Raw genomic sequence first — 19,295 nt, 5'->3', positions numbered from 1 at the left:
TACTAACAAGTAGCCATTCACATATTTTTTATTTTGTATTAACTTTTTTTTTTAAACTATCTGACCACAAAAGTAGTAGGGTTGATTTATGAAATTTTAAAATGAGCAAACCTGAAGCTTGACTCTTAAATTTTTATTAAAAGAAACAGACTTTGAAAATTAAATTAAAGTCCCATGATGCTTATTAAAATTGAGGTTAAGTACGATTTTAATTTTTAATGTATAAGTTGAAATTTTTTTTTTGTCTCTAATTTGTTTTTTTACATACAAAATCATTTCTAAAATTCGAATTGGTTTTAAAATCGTCTTTCGAGCAAAAAAATACTTTTTAAAAATAATTTTGTCCTTGATAGTTTCTTTTTCTTCATGTTATTCTTGTGAAATTATTTTGTTTTCCTCAAATAACGCACAATGTTTGAGAACACATTTGGTCTTTGAAATGTTTGAGAATTTTAAACTTATAGAAGAAAATGAGAAAAAACTAGTGAATGAACTAGTTTGGTGTACGATATTTAATTTCAGGGACTAAACTTAATTACTTAATCCAAAGTAAAGGATTAATTTGGTGCTTCTACAATGATGACATAGTAGATGACACGTGGACAAATACTGTTGTGACACGTGGCTCAAATGAACAGGTGGCCAAATAGCATTGTGACACGTGACACAATCATCCACATCAGCATGTCATGTGTCACAAGTCAACACATCATCATACCATTACACGTGACCAAACCATGGAATGACATGTGTCACTAACATCCCACGTCATCAAGTCATGTCATCACATCTTTATTGAAAAATGGGTCAAGGACTAACGTGATGCACTTTTGTCAATCTCAAGGACGTAATTGGTACAATTAGAATTTCAAAGACAATTTTAGTGCACGACATCAATCTCAAATACCATTTTAGGTTTAACTCCAATATGAATATATCAAGTTACATATCTAGGCCTAAAAGATTATTCAATCTTTATTTTGGATGCCAAAAGTATTGTTTTTTTTTTTAACTCAAATATTTCTTCTTTCCGTGAAATTTGAGTTGAAATCCATTTTGTCCCTGAAATTTTCGATCGGCTTCAATTTTGACACCCAAATTTATAGTTACCCAATTAACACCTTTAATTATTAGATTGTGACCCACGTTTGTTCCTGTAGCTATCTCCGTTAACGAAGATCTGATGTGACACGTTAAGTTGATAGAGTGTGTATTCACGTGGCACCAAACTTACCGGAATGGATGTGTGATGAGTGAATGACATGGGAAAAGTTGAATGAACTCAATTTCTCCGGCAAAATCTCGAACATATTGGGAAAAGAGGCCTGCAAATTGAGTTCATTCAACTTTTGCCACATCATTCACTCATTATACATCCATTCTAGCAAGTTAGGTGCCACATGGATATACACTCTGTCAACTTAATGTACCATATATATCCGTTAACGGAGATAGCTACAAGAGCAAGCGTGAGGCACAATCCAATATTTAGAAGTGTTAATTGGATAACTATAAATTTAGGGGTCGAAATTAAGATCGATAACAAATTTCAAAGGCTAAAATAGGTTTCAACTCGTGAAACTTTAAATGAGTTTTCACTTCCATCAATCAAACAAAAAATTACTTTAAATATATCTCTTCTTTTCATTTTCTTATTTAATCTTCCTTCTTCTTCTTCTGCAATCTTCAATTTTTTTCCTTCAAATTTCTTCATCATCTTCGAGCGTCTTTTGAGATTTCCAAGAACTTCTAGTCTCTTTATTACTGATTTTAGGCTTCTTATTATACATGTTTGATTTCTATTTCTTTGTTTGTGTTTTGATTTTCATCTTTTTCATATCATAATTGTTCATATTCTCAACATAAATACTGCTTAGTTTGCACCTTTTCTCAAATGAGACATTCTGAAAATTTTTACCACGCTTCAAATTTTTATTTTCACTGTAGATGGGGTACCACTGTGTTGTATGTGATTGTTCTTTTCAAGTTTTTCACTGCTCTTAACATTGTTTTGTATATAAATTCTTTCATCTTTCTGAAACCTAGTGGTGTCTCTTTAGATTTTTCGATACAATGGTAAAAAAGAAAGTGATAACCACTCGTGAGCGCACTGAGACTTCTAAGTAGTAGTAAAAGTGGGTCGGGCTAATTGATGGGAGTTTGTAGTTTAGCTCGTTCGACTCGATTCGATTCGACGTTTTATTAAGTAGGTTAGATTTTGTCTTTTTGTAATGCCTATTAGTTAAAAAAATCAGATTATATAGACATTAAAAAATGTTTATAAAATTCGTTAAATTGGGTCGTCAAAATATTTTTTTGTTAAAATAAATTATTTTTAATTTAGACTTTTAATTATTTATTTTTATTAAAAATAATTAATAGTTAAGACTAGTTAAGATTGTAATTTTTTTTGTTCAAAAAAAATTTATGAATTATAAATATGGTTATGATATATAAATAAATTATTCTTCACAAATTATGAATTATAAATTTTATAATACGTGCACATTTTATGTCAATTAGATTTTTTTTAAGTTTATTATTTTGAGTTTGAATTCACGAAACATACTTTTTAAATAGGATTGTGGACTTGTTAAGTTTTAAACAGGTCAGATTCAATCCTTAAAAAAAAGTCTATGAAAAATAATAAGCCTATCAAAACTTTTTTATTCTTCTAAATTAATCTTAATAGTATGATCTTCAACTTTTTTAAAGAATTATATTATGATCTTAAAGAGAAATAATTTAAGAGAAAGTTTTGGATAATATTTTTATTAAAATTTGATCAATACTTAATTAGTAAAAAAAAGTAAATAATTCTATGCCATTAAATATAATCTCATATCACTAAAAATACTAATGATAACTAATTAATAATTACAAATCACAAAATCTACTAACTTTTAACACTTCTCATACTTTAAAATTAAGAGAACTTTAGATACCGAATCGTTTTTTATAATCATAGAAGATGACAAAAAGTTCAACCTTTATTGTTACTTGCATGTTGCATATCACAAAATCAAGTTTAAGGGCGTGAATGCGGTAAAACGTCAAACAATTGAAATACTATTAAATCTATGAAATGATAACCCATAGAGTCTAAAAATGATACTTGCTGATGAAAATGCTTTAAAACAAACTGTTGGTAATGACTTTTTGTAAGTATAATACCCATATTTTAATTGATTTTAATATCACTGACTCTTTTAAATAATACTGTCGTATTTTCAATTTCTCAAATTCACCAATATTCATATGAAATAATAGAATAAAGAAAAATTTTACATAATCATATCTTTTTTTATTTCATGGAACATACAATACACAAGATATATGTGTCTTTATATAGATAATACTTCTTACTAAAATAATAATTTATAAATTACAAATCAATTTTGTAATGACCACCATTTCATGAGTTGACTCTATAAATCATCTTTTATCTTGTATTCATGTAGTTTTCATAATCTTCTAATTTCAATTCAATTTGAATTTAAATTTCTTTAATGTTGTAGAATGTTGTAATTGTACTATTCTCTTGAATGTTCTTCAAAAATCTTCAAGCTTCCAATATGTTAGCTTCTAGCAATATCTAGCCAATTGATAATTATTGTATTCAACTCAAACTTTGCTTCTTCAATTCTTTAACCATGTTTCATGAAAATTCTAGTCCATACAAATTGATAGCACAAAAAATTTGTAAAATTTTAGTGATAAACCATAAACTTATAACCACTTTGAATTCAAATTAAATTTTGCTTTTGATTTTTCTAAACTTTTGTTACTTCCACACCGCTTGATTTAATTTTGTAGCACTTTTTCTCTTCCCGACTTTATTGATTTATTTCTTCAATTCTTATATTTATTTAACTACTCTCTTTTTGTCTTTTTGCAATTGACATGGTTGAGTGACTTGAAGCTATATTAGCGATGAAAAGAAAGTTAAGTGCTAACCCAACAAATAATTAAAAACTGCTTCTTGTAGAGTGCGAGAAGCCAAAACACATAATTTGAGATTTTACTTCCAAATCCCATTTTGCGGCATGCCATTAAAAATATTTTTATATTTATATAAAATTTTCAACCACAAAACGACACTAACAAAAAGATATGCAAAGAGTAATGTTGAAAAACTAATATTATAGCAGTCAATTTCAACCAATATTATAACAGATTAACAAACAAACCTAATATAAAATTCACTAAAAAGAGCTTTTGTTGAATTTAGATTTCGAACTTTTTTTAATTAAACTGCAAATGTTCTTATTTTGAAGAGTTTCGAATTTTTTTTACCTTATATTAGTGTTGAGTTGACTACAATATTAACCGTGTAATATTGGTTTTCAAGAGTTGTCGATCAAAAGATACTCGACTGCAAATAATGTCAAGACCTGAAGCCAATGGAAATGACAATAACCCTTACACAAATGAGCCCCTTGGACGAAAATAAGGGTGGACCAACAATTTTGTGGTTGTAGTTGTTTTGGGCTTTAGGGTATCAGATAAGGTAAGTGAAAACTGACAAGAGGGACCAGACCCATTCTGCATGATTCTAGAACTAGATACTTCGTGGGCTCCCTTTCTGCCCTGGCCTAATTTGCATGTGCCAGGCTTAAATAATTTATTTCCTGTGTGAGTGCGTGACACGTGCAAAATGAGGTGGTAATTCATTTGTACGTAGGCTTTGAAGTGAGTCAAGTCACTACGAGCTCGACTCGTTAATAGTTCGACAAGTTGAACTCGTGAGTTGGTAAACCGAGCATGAACTTGGAATTGAGTTTATAAATTAAATGAGTTGATCTTGAGCTTAGATAAGCTCAATTCATTAGTTCGTGAGCAGACTCGATTATATTCATAATATTAAAAATATAGATTAAATACATATAAGATATGCGTATTAATAATTTAATATATATTAATATTTTTAATTATTTAAAATGTTATATTTATTTTTTATATATAATTTTAATGTATAACATAAATAAAAAATTTATAATTGATAAATAAATAATATATATAATTTATATTTTTTAATATTTTTAAAATATATAAGTTATAATTTATTGAAATAGAATTATAAATTATATTCCTATTATTTGAGCAAGTTCGTGAACTTTCTTTGAGTTGAATTTGAGCTTACGATATAAGCTCTGTTAGAATATAATTAGGATCAATTAGTATTATTTAGTATATCTGAATATTTATTATATGAAATTACGTCTTTATTATTACAATTCTTTTAGTACCTATAAATACTCTTTTATATTATATCATTCAAGACAATTTGAAAAAACAACTTGAATACACTCAATAATACACAAATCTTTTCTTCAATTTAGTCACTTTTTACCGTAGTTTTTGCATTTTTTTCTATGTCATTCTTCTTTTTCTTTTGTCACTTCTTTAATGCTTTTTCACCTCACCGACTAGTCTATTTTCTCTGTCTTGTATTTTTTTTGAGTCGAATGATCAAACACCTGCTTACCGATAATAATGAAGAAATCATGTAATATTTGCTCTCTTTCGCCAGTTCCGTCTACGTTCTCTCGTGGCAGTTTCGTCTATGTTCTCTCGTGGTAGTTCCGTCTGCGTTTTCTCGTGCCAGTTCCGTCTGCGTTTCGTCTGTGTTTTCTTGTGGCAGTTTCGTCTGCGTTTCTTTCTGACAGTTCCGTTTGCACTTCCTTCAGATAGCGGCAGTTCCGTTTGCACTTCTTTCAGACAAGCGGTAGTTCCGTCTGTACTTCCTTCAGACAAGCAGCAGTTCCGTCTGCGCTTCCTTCAAACAAGCGGCAGTTCCGTCTGCGGCTGCGCTTCCTTCAGACAAGCGGCAGTTCCGTCTGCGCTTCCTTCAGACAAGCGGCAGTTCCATCTGCGCTTCCTTTCGGCAGTTCCATCTGCACCTATTTCATCAGGAGCTAATATTTTTTATAAAAATAAAATATATATTTTTTATTTTTAAAATTTATTAAAAATTTTAAAATATTTTTAAACTTTAATTTATTTTAATTTTATTCTCAATATTTTCGATTTACAATCATTTTATTCTTGTGTTCAAATTTTTCTGGTGAAAATATAATTAATAATTTTTTTTTAAAAAATTTTATCCTCTGTATCATAATCTTTTTCAATATATTCTTCTCTCTTCCAAATACCCTTTCTCAAGCCACTATGGTCATTATTTCTTTCCTCTAATTTTATTTAGAGGTAAATGCAGATCAGATTAGATCAGATATGACTAAAAATTTTATTCTATCCACACTAAAATCATCAATATGATTAGGTTTAATACCTATAATTTTTTTAGTTTGGATCTGATCCGATCCAATTTTTACTTGGATCGAATATCGGACATATTCACAAAAAATAAAAATATTTTTTAAACTTTATTTTTATTAAAAAAATTAATAAAATCTCTTTTTTTATTCTTTTAAATATGTTTATTTTTAAAATAATATTAAACATATTTTTTTAAATAATAAAAATAAAATAATACAATATATATGATAATTACTAGTTAAAATAAAACATAAAAAAAATATTTATTTATTTATTTGTAATTCCGCAAATATGCGAATTGGATATATGGATACCTATATAAAATCTATAATACAATCTTATTAGTATGCAGATCAGATCTATATTCACAATTTTTAATTAAATTTAAATAAATATCACAAATATACGAATCAAATCTAATCCATAAACACCATAATCCTATCTCCAATTTCAACCATATTTCCATCCACTCTCTTCTGTCTCTCAATATTCATATATGGTGTCTTGGAGAAAACCATCACAACCCCGTTGTTCATGTATTAATTTGTTGTTATTATTAATTATTAATTATTAATTATTAATTAATATTAATTATCATGGTTCATGTATTAATATAGTTGATTTTTTGTGTGTTTATGATTATTGCAGAATAAGAGAACCGTGATATGATGGATCTGGACGGTGAAGTCATGGTTTGTGGCTACGAAAATGTTCAAGTTATGTGGTATTCTTGAAAAGTTCAAATCCAACACCTGCAATATAACTTCCTTATAACAGGAATTAAAAGGGAAAAAAAGTAGCAGTGCGTCGTGCACCAAGTTAAAAGCATATGTCAGTGGTGGGTTGATAGGATGGTGTGGGGGAGAATTGCAGTCGAATAGAGATATTTTCATAGTGAGGTTGGGAATAGTGATGATGGTGGCGATGTTGAGATGTTGAGATGGAGATAGAGTTGGGCTAAAGAAAGTGAGAGTGTTGAGATTTTTTACAGTGATCTGGAATGTCTGGGTGGAACGTAATGTTAGGATCTTTAATCATAAGGAAGCAGGTGTTGAGATTGTAATAAGGAGGACATTTCTAAGCTACAAAGAATGGATCGATAGAGATCCTTTTGGCAGTTAACAGGATTTATTTATTTCTATGTAACACTTGTTATTAGAATCATTTGCTCCACTTTATTATGTTGAGCTTCTTTTGTTTCAAAAAAAAAGAAAGTGAGAGTGAGTGAATATTTTTGTATATTTTTTAAGGAGGAAAGGAGAAGAATTTTAAATTGTACAAATTTTATTAAAAAAAACACTTAAATTTATTAGCCGCGATACAGGAACTTTTTTAATTTTGACATATAACTTTTGTAATTGTGGCATATGTTCTTTAAAGATTTTTTGCATAAAAAATTCTTATATTAATTTTATTATCATTAAACTAATTATGTGATATTGAGTTAAGAAGAAGAAGAAGATAATGAAATCAAGCTACAGTTTTACAAGGAGTATTTAAAAAAGTCTTGTCTCATTTAGAGTGGAACTGTTTGTTTGATTTGTCTTGATTGGTAGGATAAAATGAAGGAGAGACTGAGTCGGTTTGAATTTATTTACCAAAAAGATACTTTATGTGTTTTATCTTTTATGTAACAATGTTGTTGAATGTGGCCACTACTTATTTTTTTGCTATAGTTTTTCTTGGCAAGTATGGTGTGCTTGGTTTTCATATGTTGATATGCAATAGATTTATCCGGATACGGTAAAGGAACACTTTCAAAATTAGAGTGAAATCTCAAGTAGAAAGGAGGAATGTAAAAAATGGATGGTGTGCTTTTGTGAGATAATTTATAATGTATGGTTGGAATGAAATCGGAGGATTTTTCAGAACAAAGAAAAAGGAGTTAGGAGATTATCAACATGTCATTTCTGAGCTACAAGAAATGGCTAGGTGCAGATCCCTTCTATTATTGATGACAATGTCAAAAATGACAAAGGGAGATCTATAGTTGCTTTATTTGTTTGATTGTTCTTCTTTAATTAGTTGTTATTTCTATGGTGTTATTCTCTATGCTCTATTTATTGTGTTGAGTTTTTCTTTCAAAAAAAAAAAAGAAGAAAATAATTATGACAATGGTACCACTGATGATGATAATAATAAAAGAAAATAAAAAAAATCAAATGAAAAAAAAAAAAGAAAAGGAGGAAGAAGAAAAAGAAAGAGGTGGAGAAAGAGATAGTAATGATAATGATAATAATGACGAAGGAGGAAAAAAAAAGAAAACACGGTAAAAAAAACATGGTGTATTTGTTGACATGGAAATAAAGACGGTATTTTAGTTGAACATTTATATTTAAAATATATAAAAGTATTACGGATATATAAAAAATGTGTCCAATATACATCTTAAATGAATAATAACACATGTTTAACACGCTCCTTGCGTGTTATTACCAGAATAATAATGTGTTTAACATATATTTTGTGTATTAATTTTCTATTTACAAAATTGATTCACTAATAATTACAACAAAAATACCAATATTTTTCTGTATGAAAAAAATAACCTTAAAAAAACACTCATATAAATTTGGCTTAGTTAAAGTTTATAAAAAAAATTTAATTATTTAGTATTTCTCTTTCTGGAATTGAATTAAATAATTAATAAACGTAGATCACGTGGATAGTAAGTAATATTCACAGCAACAATAGACAACTCTTGTGAAAAACCACCACAACAATGAGTAGCACAACAAACATAAATAAATAAAGAAATAAAGAAATGGAGAACCATCAAACTCATTTGAACACAAAATTAAAGAAAGGCGTGAGGCGACGTCATCATCATGATTAGCACTCCAACAGTGCTAGTCGTGCCATATCCAGCTCAAGGGCATGTAAACCCCATGATGAGCCTTTCACATAAGCTGGTTGAGCATGGATGCAATATCATCTTTGTCAACTCAGACTTCAACCATAAGAGAGTAGTCAGATCCATGGAGAACAACAATGGATCACCTTCACCAATCAAATTGGTGTCAATCCCAGATGGGTTGGGACCTGACCATGACAGAGTCCATCTAGGAGAGTTATGTGATTCCGTATTGAGGACCATGCCTTCAGAGCTTGAGAAGCTCATAGAAGATCTTCAATTGAATGAGGGCATTAAAGTAACTTGCATTGTTGCAGATGTGATTATGGGTTGGGCATTGGAAGTTGCACGCAAAGTGGGAATCAAAGGTGCATTATTTTGGCCTGCGGCAGCATCTATGTTTGTGTTGCAGTATAACGCTCCCAAACTTATTGCTGATGGCATCTTAGACTCTGATGGTAATGTATATAATATTAGAGTTTAATTTTGATGTATTAGTAACATAAAATGTTTTTTGAATGTATTCACAGTATAAAATAGTCTTTGGTAAATAATTTTAGGAGCCACTGAGATAAAGATATTAAAAATATTTTTGATGGTTTTTAATAATTAAAATTTAACATATATAATTGATTAAAATGTGTTATTTTTATTAAAATTAGATCAGATAAATCAGTTTAACCAAAAAATTAATAAATTAAATTTTGAACTGGTCTAAATTAATATTTTTTTTATAGAAAATGACTATAATATTTCTATTATAAAAAATAACTAAAATATCCTATATATATATTAATTTTAAAAACTTTAAATTTTAATCCTATGACAAGAAGTAAAGTGCTAGAATTTAGAATTATCAAAATTAATATATATAATAGGAATATTTTAGTCATTTTTTATAATAAGCGTATTGTAGTCAATTTTTATAAAAAAAATATTAATTTAGACCAGTTTAAGATTTGATTCACCATTTTTTTAGTCAAATTAACTTTTTTGGCTTAATTTTGACAAAAATAACACGATTTAATCAATTATATGTGTTAAATTTTAATTATTAGAAAACATCTTTATGTTTTAGACGTCTTTATTCAAGTGGCTCCCAATAATTTTATGAGAAGTGTTAGGAGGCCAGCACTTTTGTTAAATTCTGGTCAGCACTTAACCATAAAAAAAAATTGAATGATTCTACACTATTAGATGCAATCTCACACCATTAAAAACATCATAGTAAGCTAAAAACCATAAAATCTGGTGGCCCTAGACTTTCTCTAATTTTATTAATATCACATCACATCTCACAGTCTCACACACACATGTTGTATTCCTTTGGTTAAAAAATAAGTTTATCTTGTTTTGAATTGCAGGATTTGAGATCTCAAAAAAACCATTATGGTTATCCTCTTACATTCCTGGTATGGACATCGGATCTAGTTGGTGGCGAAATCTCTTTGATCCGTCAGTTGAAAAGAGAATGTTTAAATATGTGGTGCACTGCATGCGTCATTCAAATTTGACAGAGTGGTATCTCTGTAACAGCATTCAAGAACTTGAACCTGAAGCATTTTCCTTAGTACCAAAGCTATTATCGCCAATAGGCCCATTATTGACAAGGGCAACTACAAAATCATCTGGACAATTCTGGAAAGAAGATATATCTTGCATGAGTTGGCTAGATCAACAACCTCATTGTTCTGTAGTTTATGTTGCCTTTGGTAGTCACACACTACTTGACCAAAGACAATTCACAGAACTTGCACTTGGACTTGAACTCACCAATAGACCTTTTCTTTGGGTTGTGCGTCAAGATCCTAATTGCACCAATAAAATGTGTCTCCCTCTTGAATTCAAGGGTTATAGAGGTAAAATAACTGGATGGGCTCCTCAAAAGAAGGTGCTAAGTCACCCTGCTATAGCTTGTTTTGTAAGTCATTGCGGTTGGAATTCGACCATAGAGGCTTTGTCTAATGGAGTGCCTCTCCTGTGTTGGCCGTATTTCGCAGACCAACTTTTCAACAAGAATTATGTTTGTGATACATTGAAGGTTGGGATGGCATTTGATTCGGATGAAAAGGGATTAGTGTCACGTAAAGAGATAAAGGCAAAAGTGGATCAGTTGCTTAGTAATGAGAATACGAGATCAAGGTCTCATAAGCTGATGGAGAAGCTAAAGCAGAATATGGAAGAAGGAAGTACTTCTTCAAAGAACTTAAGCAGGTTTCTGACTTGGTTGAAAGGATAATTAAGGATTGGCCTCTACTATTATGCTCAATTAAGGATTGCTGGCTAGTTGTTTCTTTATGAATATGTAATAATAAGAAAAAACAGTTCATGCGTTTCTATGTCATATTTTTGCATTCTTAGTTGACTTTGTTCTATTATTGGAATTAATGTAATATTAATGGAGTTTTTATGTTTTTTGCATTGTGCATGCTATGATGGACAGGGAAAACGATGAAGAGATAATTCTCAACGAGGGATGGTTGGATAGCTATCACACAAAATATATCATTTTATTTTTATTTATTTTTAAAATGAGATTAAATACTTCTCTAGTTCTCTTCATTCTATGCATGCAAAAACCTCTTCATCATAGAATTGGCCTTAACGTATAATGTTTTTTGAATTGTTAAATAAAGGAGGGCCAACTTAAGATTAGTTGCAAGAACTATGTTAGATTTCACTTAGGTGCAAGGATAATGCATATATATGATGTGTGTTGTGAGATGAACTGTGAAACCATATGATGGTGATGAGCATAAGTAATTTATTTATAGATGGAGTAGAGAACAGTTAGAATTTTAGTACATGTGTAGAAAACCTGAGTTCCACTATCTTATTTTATCTTGTCCCTTAATTTTTTGAACAAGACACCATTACTTAATGGAAGAATAATAAAATTAGAGCCTGCTATTGCAATGTATTCAGTCCAAATGACTATTTAGGAATATTTTGTTGGTTTTTTTAGTCTATATATTTCTTGTTAGGACAATTATTAGGAAATGACAAAATTATAATATATCCAAAAAATATAAGCAATACAGTAAGACAATTAATTTCTTTCAGAACGCTAGATTTTGTTTTTTTGTTTGTTTGTTTGTTTTTTTTTTTACATAACCACACTTGATGAAGTTGGAAAGAGAACAGAAACCTACGTAAAAACCAAATGGGGGAAAAGTAACTTTTTTGTAGGACTGGCATCGTATATCATACTTGCGGATACTCAATCTGATTTAATCCGATTCGCTATGAATAGGATAGGATAGGATGACACTTCTAATATATTATACGATGATATTTTAAAAAAAATTAAAATAATTATTAAGCTAATTATTTAAATTATTAATTTAGTATGTTTGTTATTTAAAAAGTAATATTGCAACTTACAAAAATTTAAAATTAGAAAAAAATGATAAAATATTTATTTTTATTTATATTATTTTAATTTTATTAAGAACTTGATGATCATGTTATTTATAATTGTATATGTTAAATTTTTTTAAAATTTTATTATTTTTAATTTTAATTTAAATTTAATTTTTTATTTTTATTTTATTAATATGTATAAAATATAGAATAATTAAATTTTATATTTATTTAAAAGTTTTGATTTTGCTGGAGATAAGATTGGATAAGGTAAGATTGAGAACTTTAGGATATTAGTAGAATTAGAGTGGAGAGATTCTAAAAATATGATTGAGTTTTAAAAAAAAAATTTTAACCTATAAATAAAACTAGAATAAAATTCAAATTTTACTTTCCCCTACTGGTCGGATTTTTTATTTTAATAAATAAAATAAATATAATATTTATCAAAATAAATATTTTTACGAGAATTTACCGATTTAAATTCTCTTGCCATATCTCATTTACAGTGTAAACGAGATGATTTTTACACTGTAAACAAAATATAGGTATATGTCGACGAATCCTTAAACGCTCCTTGTTAAGTATGGAGTGCTGCACACCTTGTGAATTCGTAAATCTGAACTCTTCATTTATTACATTTTATTTGAATGGTCTGGATTTAAAAAGGTAACCTGTTAATCAGGTTAATCATTTTTTGATAAGTTTTAGATTTTTTTTTTTGTAAGTCTCAGGTATTGGGCTGAAGTTCAAAATAAAAAAAATAGTATATAAATATTAAAAACAACATGTCTGTAAAAAAAATTATTGGATTTTAGAATTAAAATAAATAATACATAAAAAATAAGTTGAAAATTCATGTACTAAATCTAAAAAAAAAATATATTAGAATCTTAAAAAAAAATAATATTAAATATATATTATGTATATAATATTAAAATTTAAATAAATTTTGTTTTGTGTGAAATAAAATTATAATATTAAATATAAACTCAACGCTAAAAAATTTTGTGTTTTATATATATATATATATATATATATATATATATATATATATATATATATATATTATGTATATAATATTAAAATTTAAATAAATTTTGTTTTATGTGAAATAAAATTATAATATTAAATATAAACATAATGATAAAAAATTTTGTGTTATATATATATAATTTTATTTTGTGAGAAATAAAATTAAAACATTAAATATGAACAGAATGATAAAAGATTTTGTATTATACTAATTTAATTAAAAAAACATATATACAACGTAAAAAACAAACAAACATATAATAATTTTATTTTGTGCAAAACAAAAATTCATATAAGTTTTTATTAACAATTTTTTTATTAAAATATGTCATTTTACTATATTTATAATATATTATTTGGGATAATTATATTATTTTAGTTAATATATATTATTTAAAAAAATATTTAAAATTTATTATTTTGTATTAAGAATATTATTAAAAATATATTATTAGTTTTTCTTAAAATAATACTTTTTTTTCTTTGGTTCAAATACTATGACAATAAATTTTTTTTACGTGTCTACTCAATAAATATTATATTCATTTATTTCTATATTGTATGTAAAATAAATAATTAATGTTTAAAAAAGTTAATAAAAAAAAAGTATTCTTATTTTTTTACCAACTCTTAGGTGAATATAGAGACTATGTCATTTGAACTATAACTCGTTGGCAAAAAAAGAAATACTCTTAATTATATATTAATAAAATAATTATTTATTAGGCTCATTCTTATACAAATAAAAAATTTTCTTAGTTTTATATATGTAATATTTTATACCAATTAGCTTCAAAATTTAATTATTTTTTGAATAAATTAATAAAAATAATACAAATAATTGTTTAAATATAATTGTATTTTAATTTTTCATTCTATTACGTACACGTTGAGGATAATTTGAAATAAAAGATAATGGATTTGTTGTAACTGTCATGTATTCTGTGCTTTGATTGCGTTGTCATCTGAGAATCATGGCGCCTTCATGGAGACCGGGTTCTTCTACAGAATTAGTTTTACGTTTGGAGTTATGGTAGATGTGGAATGGGGTGGGTTCAAGAGCGTCAAAATCTGTGGCTAGACAGAACAATAGTGGAAGCACCTGCTAGCAAACAAAACAATGAAAATACTTGAAGACATCACATCAACAATAACAGAATAACGAGGAAGTCGATCAAATTTTTCTGAGTACTTTTCTGGTGTAAAGATAGTCCTGTGTTAAACGAGCGAATTAGTTTTTTTTTTTTGTTAGTGTCGGTTTGTTTGTTCAGCCCATATGACAAAAAAAATAACAATAATAAATAAATTTAATTTACCTAATTACTTTTGATAGCAGGTTAACTTTTAAAGAGTGCTGCACTCCCTACTTTGCCTAGAGTGCACTAGCTTTCGCCGTATATGTCGAGATACATGTATTATTTTAAAAAAAATTAAAAATAATAAAAAATATTAATAATATCAATAATCCAAACTTTTAGCATGTAATTAGTACATAAAAAGATTGGTAGAAGAGATTAAAATAGATATGTTTGATCAATTTTAGTCCATTTTAAATTATAGGGATTAACACGTTTACTTGGAAACCATTAAACTCCCCACTATTAATACGGTTACGTCTTTTTTAATTACCTATTGTTTAAAAATTTAAAATATATTTAAATACACGTGATTTATTTAATGACCCAGTTAATGCATATTACTACTCTATTAGTATATAATATGAAATCTTTTTTATTTAAATTATATTTTAAATTTTTATGTACTCTCATGCAACAAATAAAATTTATATGTACTCCCATACAAAAACAAAAAAAAGTAGGTGAATATGGAAGGAAGCAAATATACTGCCCATTATTGATAATGGGTAGTTACAAATATATTACTAAATATTTGAATAATTTATTTTTAATGTACTGATAATATAAAAATAATTATATGGTTATCTCCCACTATTCACGTGAGAGATAACCGTTTCAATTCTCTTCCACTGTCACATTAATCTCTATTAACAATTGGCAAACGGTTATTTTTTTTTTCAAATTTAAATCAATCCGATTGGATCATAATTTAATTTAAAACTTTTTAAAATGGATATGTTTGATCAATTAATAATAAAAAAAGTACATAAAAAATTTTAGTTTAAATTATGATCTAATTGGATTGATTTAAATTTGAAAAATAAAAATAACCGTTGCCAATTATTAGGAGAAATTAATGAGATAATAGAGAGAATTGAAATGATTATTTGTTACGTTATCTCCCCTATCCACATGAGGGATATTATTGCTTCTCATTAAATAATTTCTCTTTTTAAGTACTAATTGATCAAATATATCCATTTGAATCTTTTCTATCAATTTTTTTATGTATTAATTATATGCCAAAAATTTGGATTACTGATATTATTAATATTTATTATTTTCAATTTTTTTTAAATATGTGTATATCTTGTTTACAGTATAACACGTATTAATTTAACTTATCATATCTCATTTACACTGTAAATAAAACATGACAAAAAAAATTTTAAATCAATAAATTCTTATAAAAATATTTATTTCGATAAATATTATATTTATTTTATTTATTAAAATAAAAAAATCCCTAATGCAACTCAAGTGGACAAATGTATTTATGTGTCCCACGATTTTCTCATGTTATTTGGCATAAGCGGGGGCTGTATATTTGATGGGTTCCGGATTCAACAGGCTACCCAACAAAAAAAAGAGGAATTTATTAGTTGATAATAACTATATAACAACCATTATGTTGGTAAGGTTACGTCTAGATGCAGAATAAGTTTATATGCCCAAAACAAAATAGAAGTTATTAACTATTTTTTTTGCCTGTATAACTATTAATTATCTAACTATTAATTATCTGGACCCTAAATTATAATTCAATTTTATTTTGGTGGAAACAATAGAAGAAAGAAATTATAACTCAATTTAAGTTGAACTGACATAAAATGAAATTCTGTCGATTTTCTTTTTTCTTTTTTTTTTTTTTTTTCTTGGTAGAAATTTTGGAGTTACAATAGTATAATGGCATAATAATTAGATAATAACGAAACACAGTAAAAATTCGCCCAAACAATTTAAATTTATTTTATTTAATATTTATTTATTATAGAATATATTAAATAAAATTAATAATAATAAATTTTAATAATTTGTTACTAACATTTTGTTGTTATTAAATATTTTTTATATGCATAAGAAATAGAGTCCTCGTTATGGAATTTTTTATTTTAATAAATAAAATAAATGTAATATTTATCGAAATAAATATTTTTACGAGAATTTACTGATTTAAATTTTTTTTGCCATATTTCGTTTACAGTGTAAACGATATATACACGTATTTTTTTAAAAAAATTAAAAATAATAAAAAATATTAATAATATCAATAATCCAAACTTTTGACATGCAATTAGTACATAAAAAATTGGTAGAAGAGATTAAAATAGATATTTTTTTGTGACCTTTTTTTTTTTGGTAACTGATTAAAATTGATATGTTTGATCAATTAGTACTTAAAAAGAAAGATTATTTAATGAAAAGCAATAATATCCCTCACGTGGATAGGGGAAGATAACGAAACAGATAACCGTTTCAATTCTCTCTCCACTATCCCATTAATCTCTTCTGATAATTGGTAAACGATTATTTTTATTTTTTAAATTTAAATCAATCCAATTGGATTATAATTTAAACTAAAACTTTTATGTACTCTTTTTTATTATTAATTAATCAAATATATCTATTTTAAAAATTTTAAATTAAATTATAATCCAATTGGATTGATTTAAATTTAAAAAATAAAAATAACCCTTTGTCAATTATTGAGAAAGATTTATGAGATAGTGGGAGCTATCCATTATCAATAGTGGGCAGCACATTTGCTTCCTTTTAGATTCACCTACTTTTTTTGTTTTTGTAGAGAGTACATATAAATTTTATTTGTAGTATGAGAGTACATAAAAATTTGAAATATAATTTAAATAAAAAAGATTTCATATTATATACCAAAAGAGTAGTAACATGCATTAATTAGATTATTAAATAAATTATGTGTATTTAAATTATATTTTAAATTTTTAAATGATAGATACTTAAAAAAGAGGTAAATGTATTAATATTGTGAGAGTTTAATGGATTCTAAGTAAACGTGTTAATCCCTATCATTTAAAATGTGTATCAAAATGACGAGGCTTTCATGTTTTGGAAGAGGGATTAATTAATTAATTTGTCTTGACATGTGCCAAATAGTAGCCATACTAGCATACTTGGCGATCAAGATAGGAAGCAATCTACAAAGAAGTCTTTTGGCATAAAGTATTATAACTATAAGTATTTAATCTAAAATTTTTTAAAGATTAATTTTGAATATGAATTTTTTTCAGAATAAGTACTTTCTTTTAAATTGATCAAAAAATTTTAAAATATTTTTAAAAATCTTATTTTGTATTAATTTTTTTTAAAAAATTATTTTCAAAAAGTTTAAGACTAATTCAACAATAATAGTTAAAAAATTAGGAGCTAATAATTCTAGACTGTTGTTAAATTAATTCTATAACTTTTGAAAATTAATTGTCGAGAAAGTCTACCAGACTAGCACTTTTATTAAAATTTAGCCCGCACTTAACCAATAAAAAAAGTAAGTGATCTTATACTATTAGATGTAATCTCACACCATTAAAAATAGTGATGATGACTAATTGATGGCTACAAATTACAAAATCTACCCCTAGCACTCCTCTTAATTATCACGGATACATTTGATACAAATTAAAAAAAAATTAGAATAAAATTTTAAATTATTTTTAAAATTTTTAACAAATTTTAGGAATAAAAAATATATTTTATTTTTTAAGAGTACTTCTATCTATTTTATTTTATTTTATAGAGATAATACTCAATTCGGTCCCTGAATTTGCATATGAATCTCAATTTAGTCCCTAAAGTTTTAATTGTCTTTATTTAGTCCCTAAATTTTACGACCATGACTCATGTTAGTCATTGAAATAATTTTCAATGTATAGCTGTTTAATAGAACGCTGTTTGAACAGGCGGATAACACACTAAACTCTATAAAATGATATTGTTTTGATTTTGACATTCAAATAACCTAAAAATAATATCATAAGTGGTGTTTATTGAAACTTTACCTAACAAAACAAGTGATGCAACATCATTTTTGAACTATTTGAATATCAAAACTAAAATACATCATTGTACAGATTTAAGTGTGGCATTTGATTGTTCATTTCAACGCTCCATTAACGTTTGTAAACTAAAAATCGTCTGTGAAATTAATGTGAGACACGTTTATAAAATTTAGAACTAAATAGAAGTAATTAAAATTTCAAGAACTAAATTAAAACTCACGTACAAATTCAGGACCAAATTGAGTATTAACTCAATTTTTTACCATCACCAAGATTTTTTTTTTATATATATAACTTGGAATTGTTACAGTCAATAGAAGAATTCTGCTAATGAATAAGTTTAAAAATATACGTTAATCTAAAACCAAGTATGATTATGAGTATTATTATCAATAAAATATCCTCAATGCAGAATTAATATAAAATTTGTACGTACTATAAATGTAACTTGAAGTTTTGAACTATTCCTTCAGAAAGATTAAATTAGACTAAAGATAATAAATACTATGGTAAATAGTGATATTTAATAGAAAGGGGAAATTGTACTCTTTACAATAATAAAAAAAATTAAAAATATTATCTGCCGTGCCCATT

At 26.5% G+C, this 19,295-nt stretch overlaps 1 protein-coding gene across 1 annotated transcript; it reads left to right on the top strand.

Annotated features, from left to right (window-relative positions):
• Positions 1-9,038: 9,038 nt before the first annotated feature.
• LOC107624323 (UDP-glycosyltransferase 83A1) lies at positions 9,039-11,548 on the top strand. The gene is made up of 2 exons (XM_016326823.3): positions 9,039-9,591; positions 10,498-11,548. Exons 1-2 carry the CDS (start codon positions 9,108-9,110, stop codon positions 11,370-11,372), a joined length of 1,359 nt encoding a protein of 452 aa, XP_016182309.1. The 5' UTR covers positions 9,039-9,107; the 3' UTR covers positions 11,373-11,548.
• The last annotated feature ends 7,747 nt before the right edge of the window (positions 11,549-19,295 follow it).

Source organism: Arachis ipaensis, chromosome B10 (genome assembly GCF_059453495.1).
Source record: "Arachis ipaensis isolate K30076 ecotype BB chromosome B10, ASM5945349v1, whole genome shotgun sequence".
In the NCBI taxonomy this organism is placed as follows: domain Eukaryota; kingdom Viridiplantae; phylum Streptophyta; class Magnoliopsida; order Fabales; family Fabaceae; genus Arachis; species Arachis ipaensis.
The sequence above is the reverse complement of the archived record's forward strand: the minus strand, read 5'-3'. Positions and strand labels throughout refer to the sequence as shown.

Bases quoted from the DNA above. Each gene is read 5' to 3' on its own strand.
- LOC107624323 (XM_016326823.3), top strand. From the start codon at position 9,108: ATGATTAGCACTCCAACAGTGCTAGTCGTGCCATATCCAGCTCAAGGG. The intron at 9,592-10,497 runs GTAATGTATATA...TTTGAATTGCAG, and splicing joins TGGCATCTTAGACTCTGATG to GATTTGAGATCTCAAAAAAA.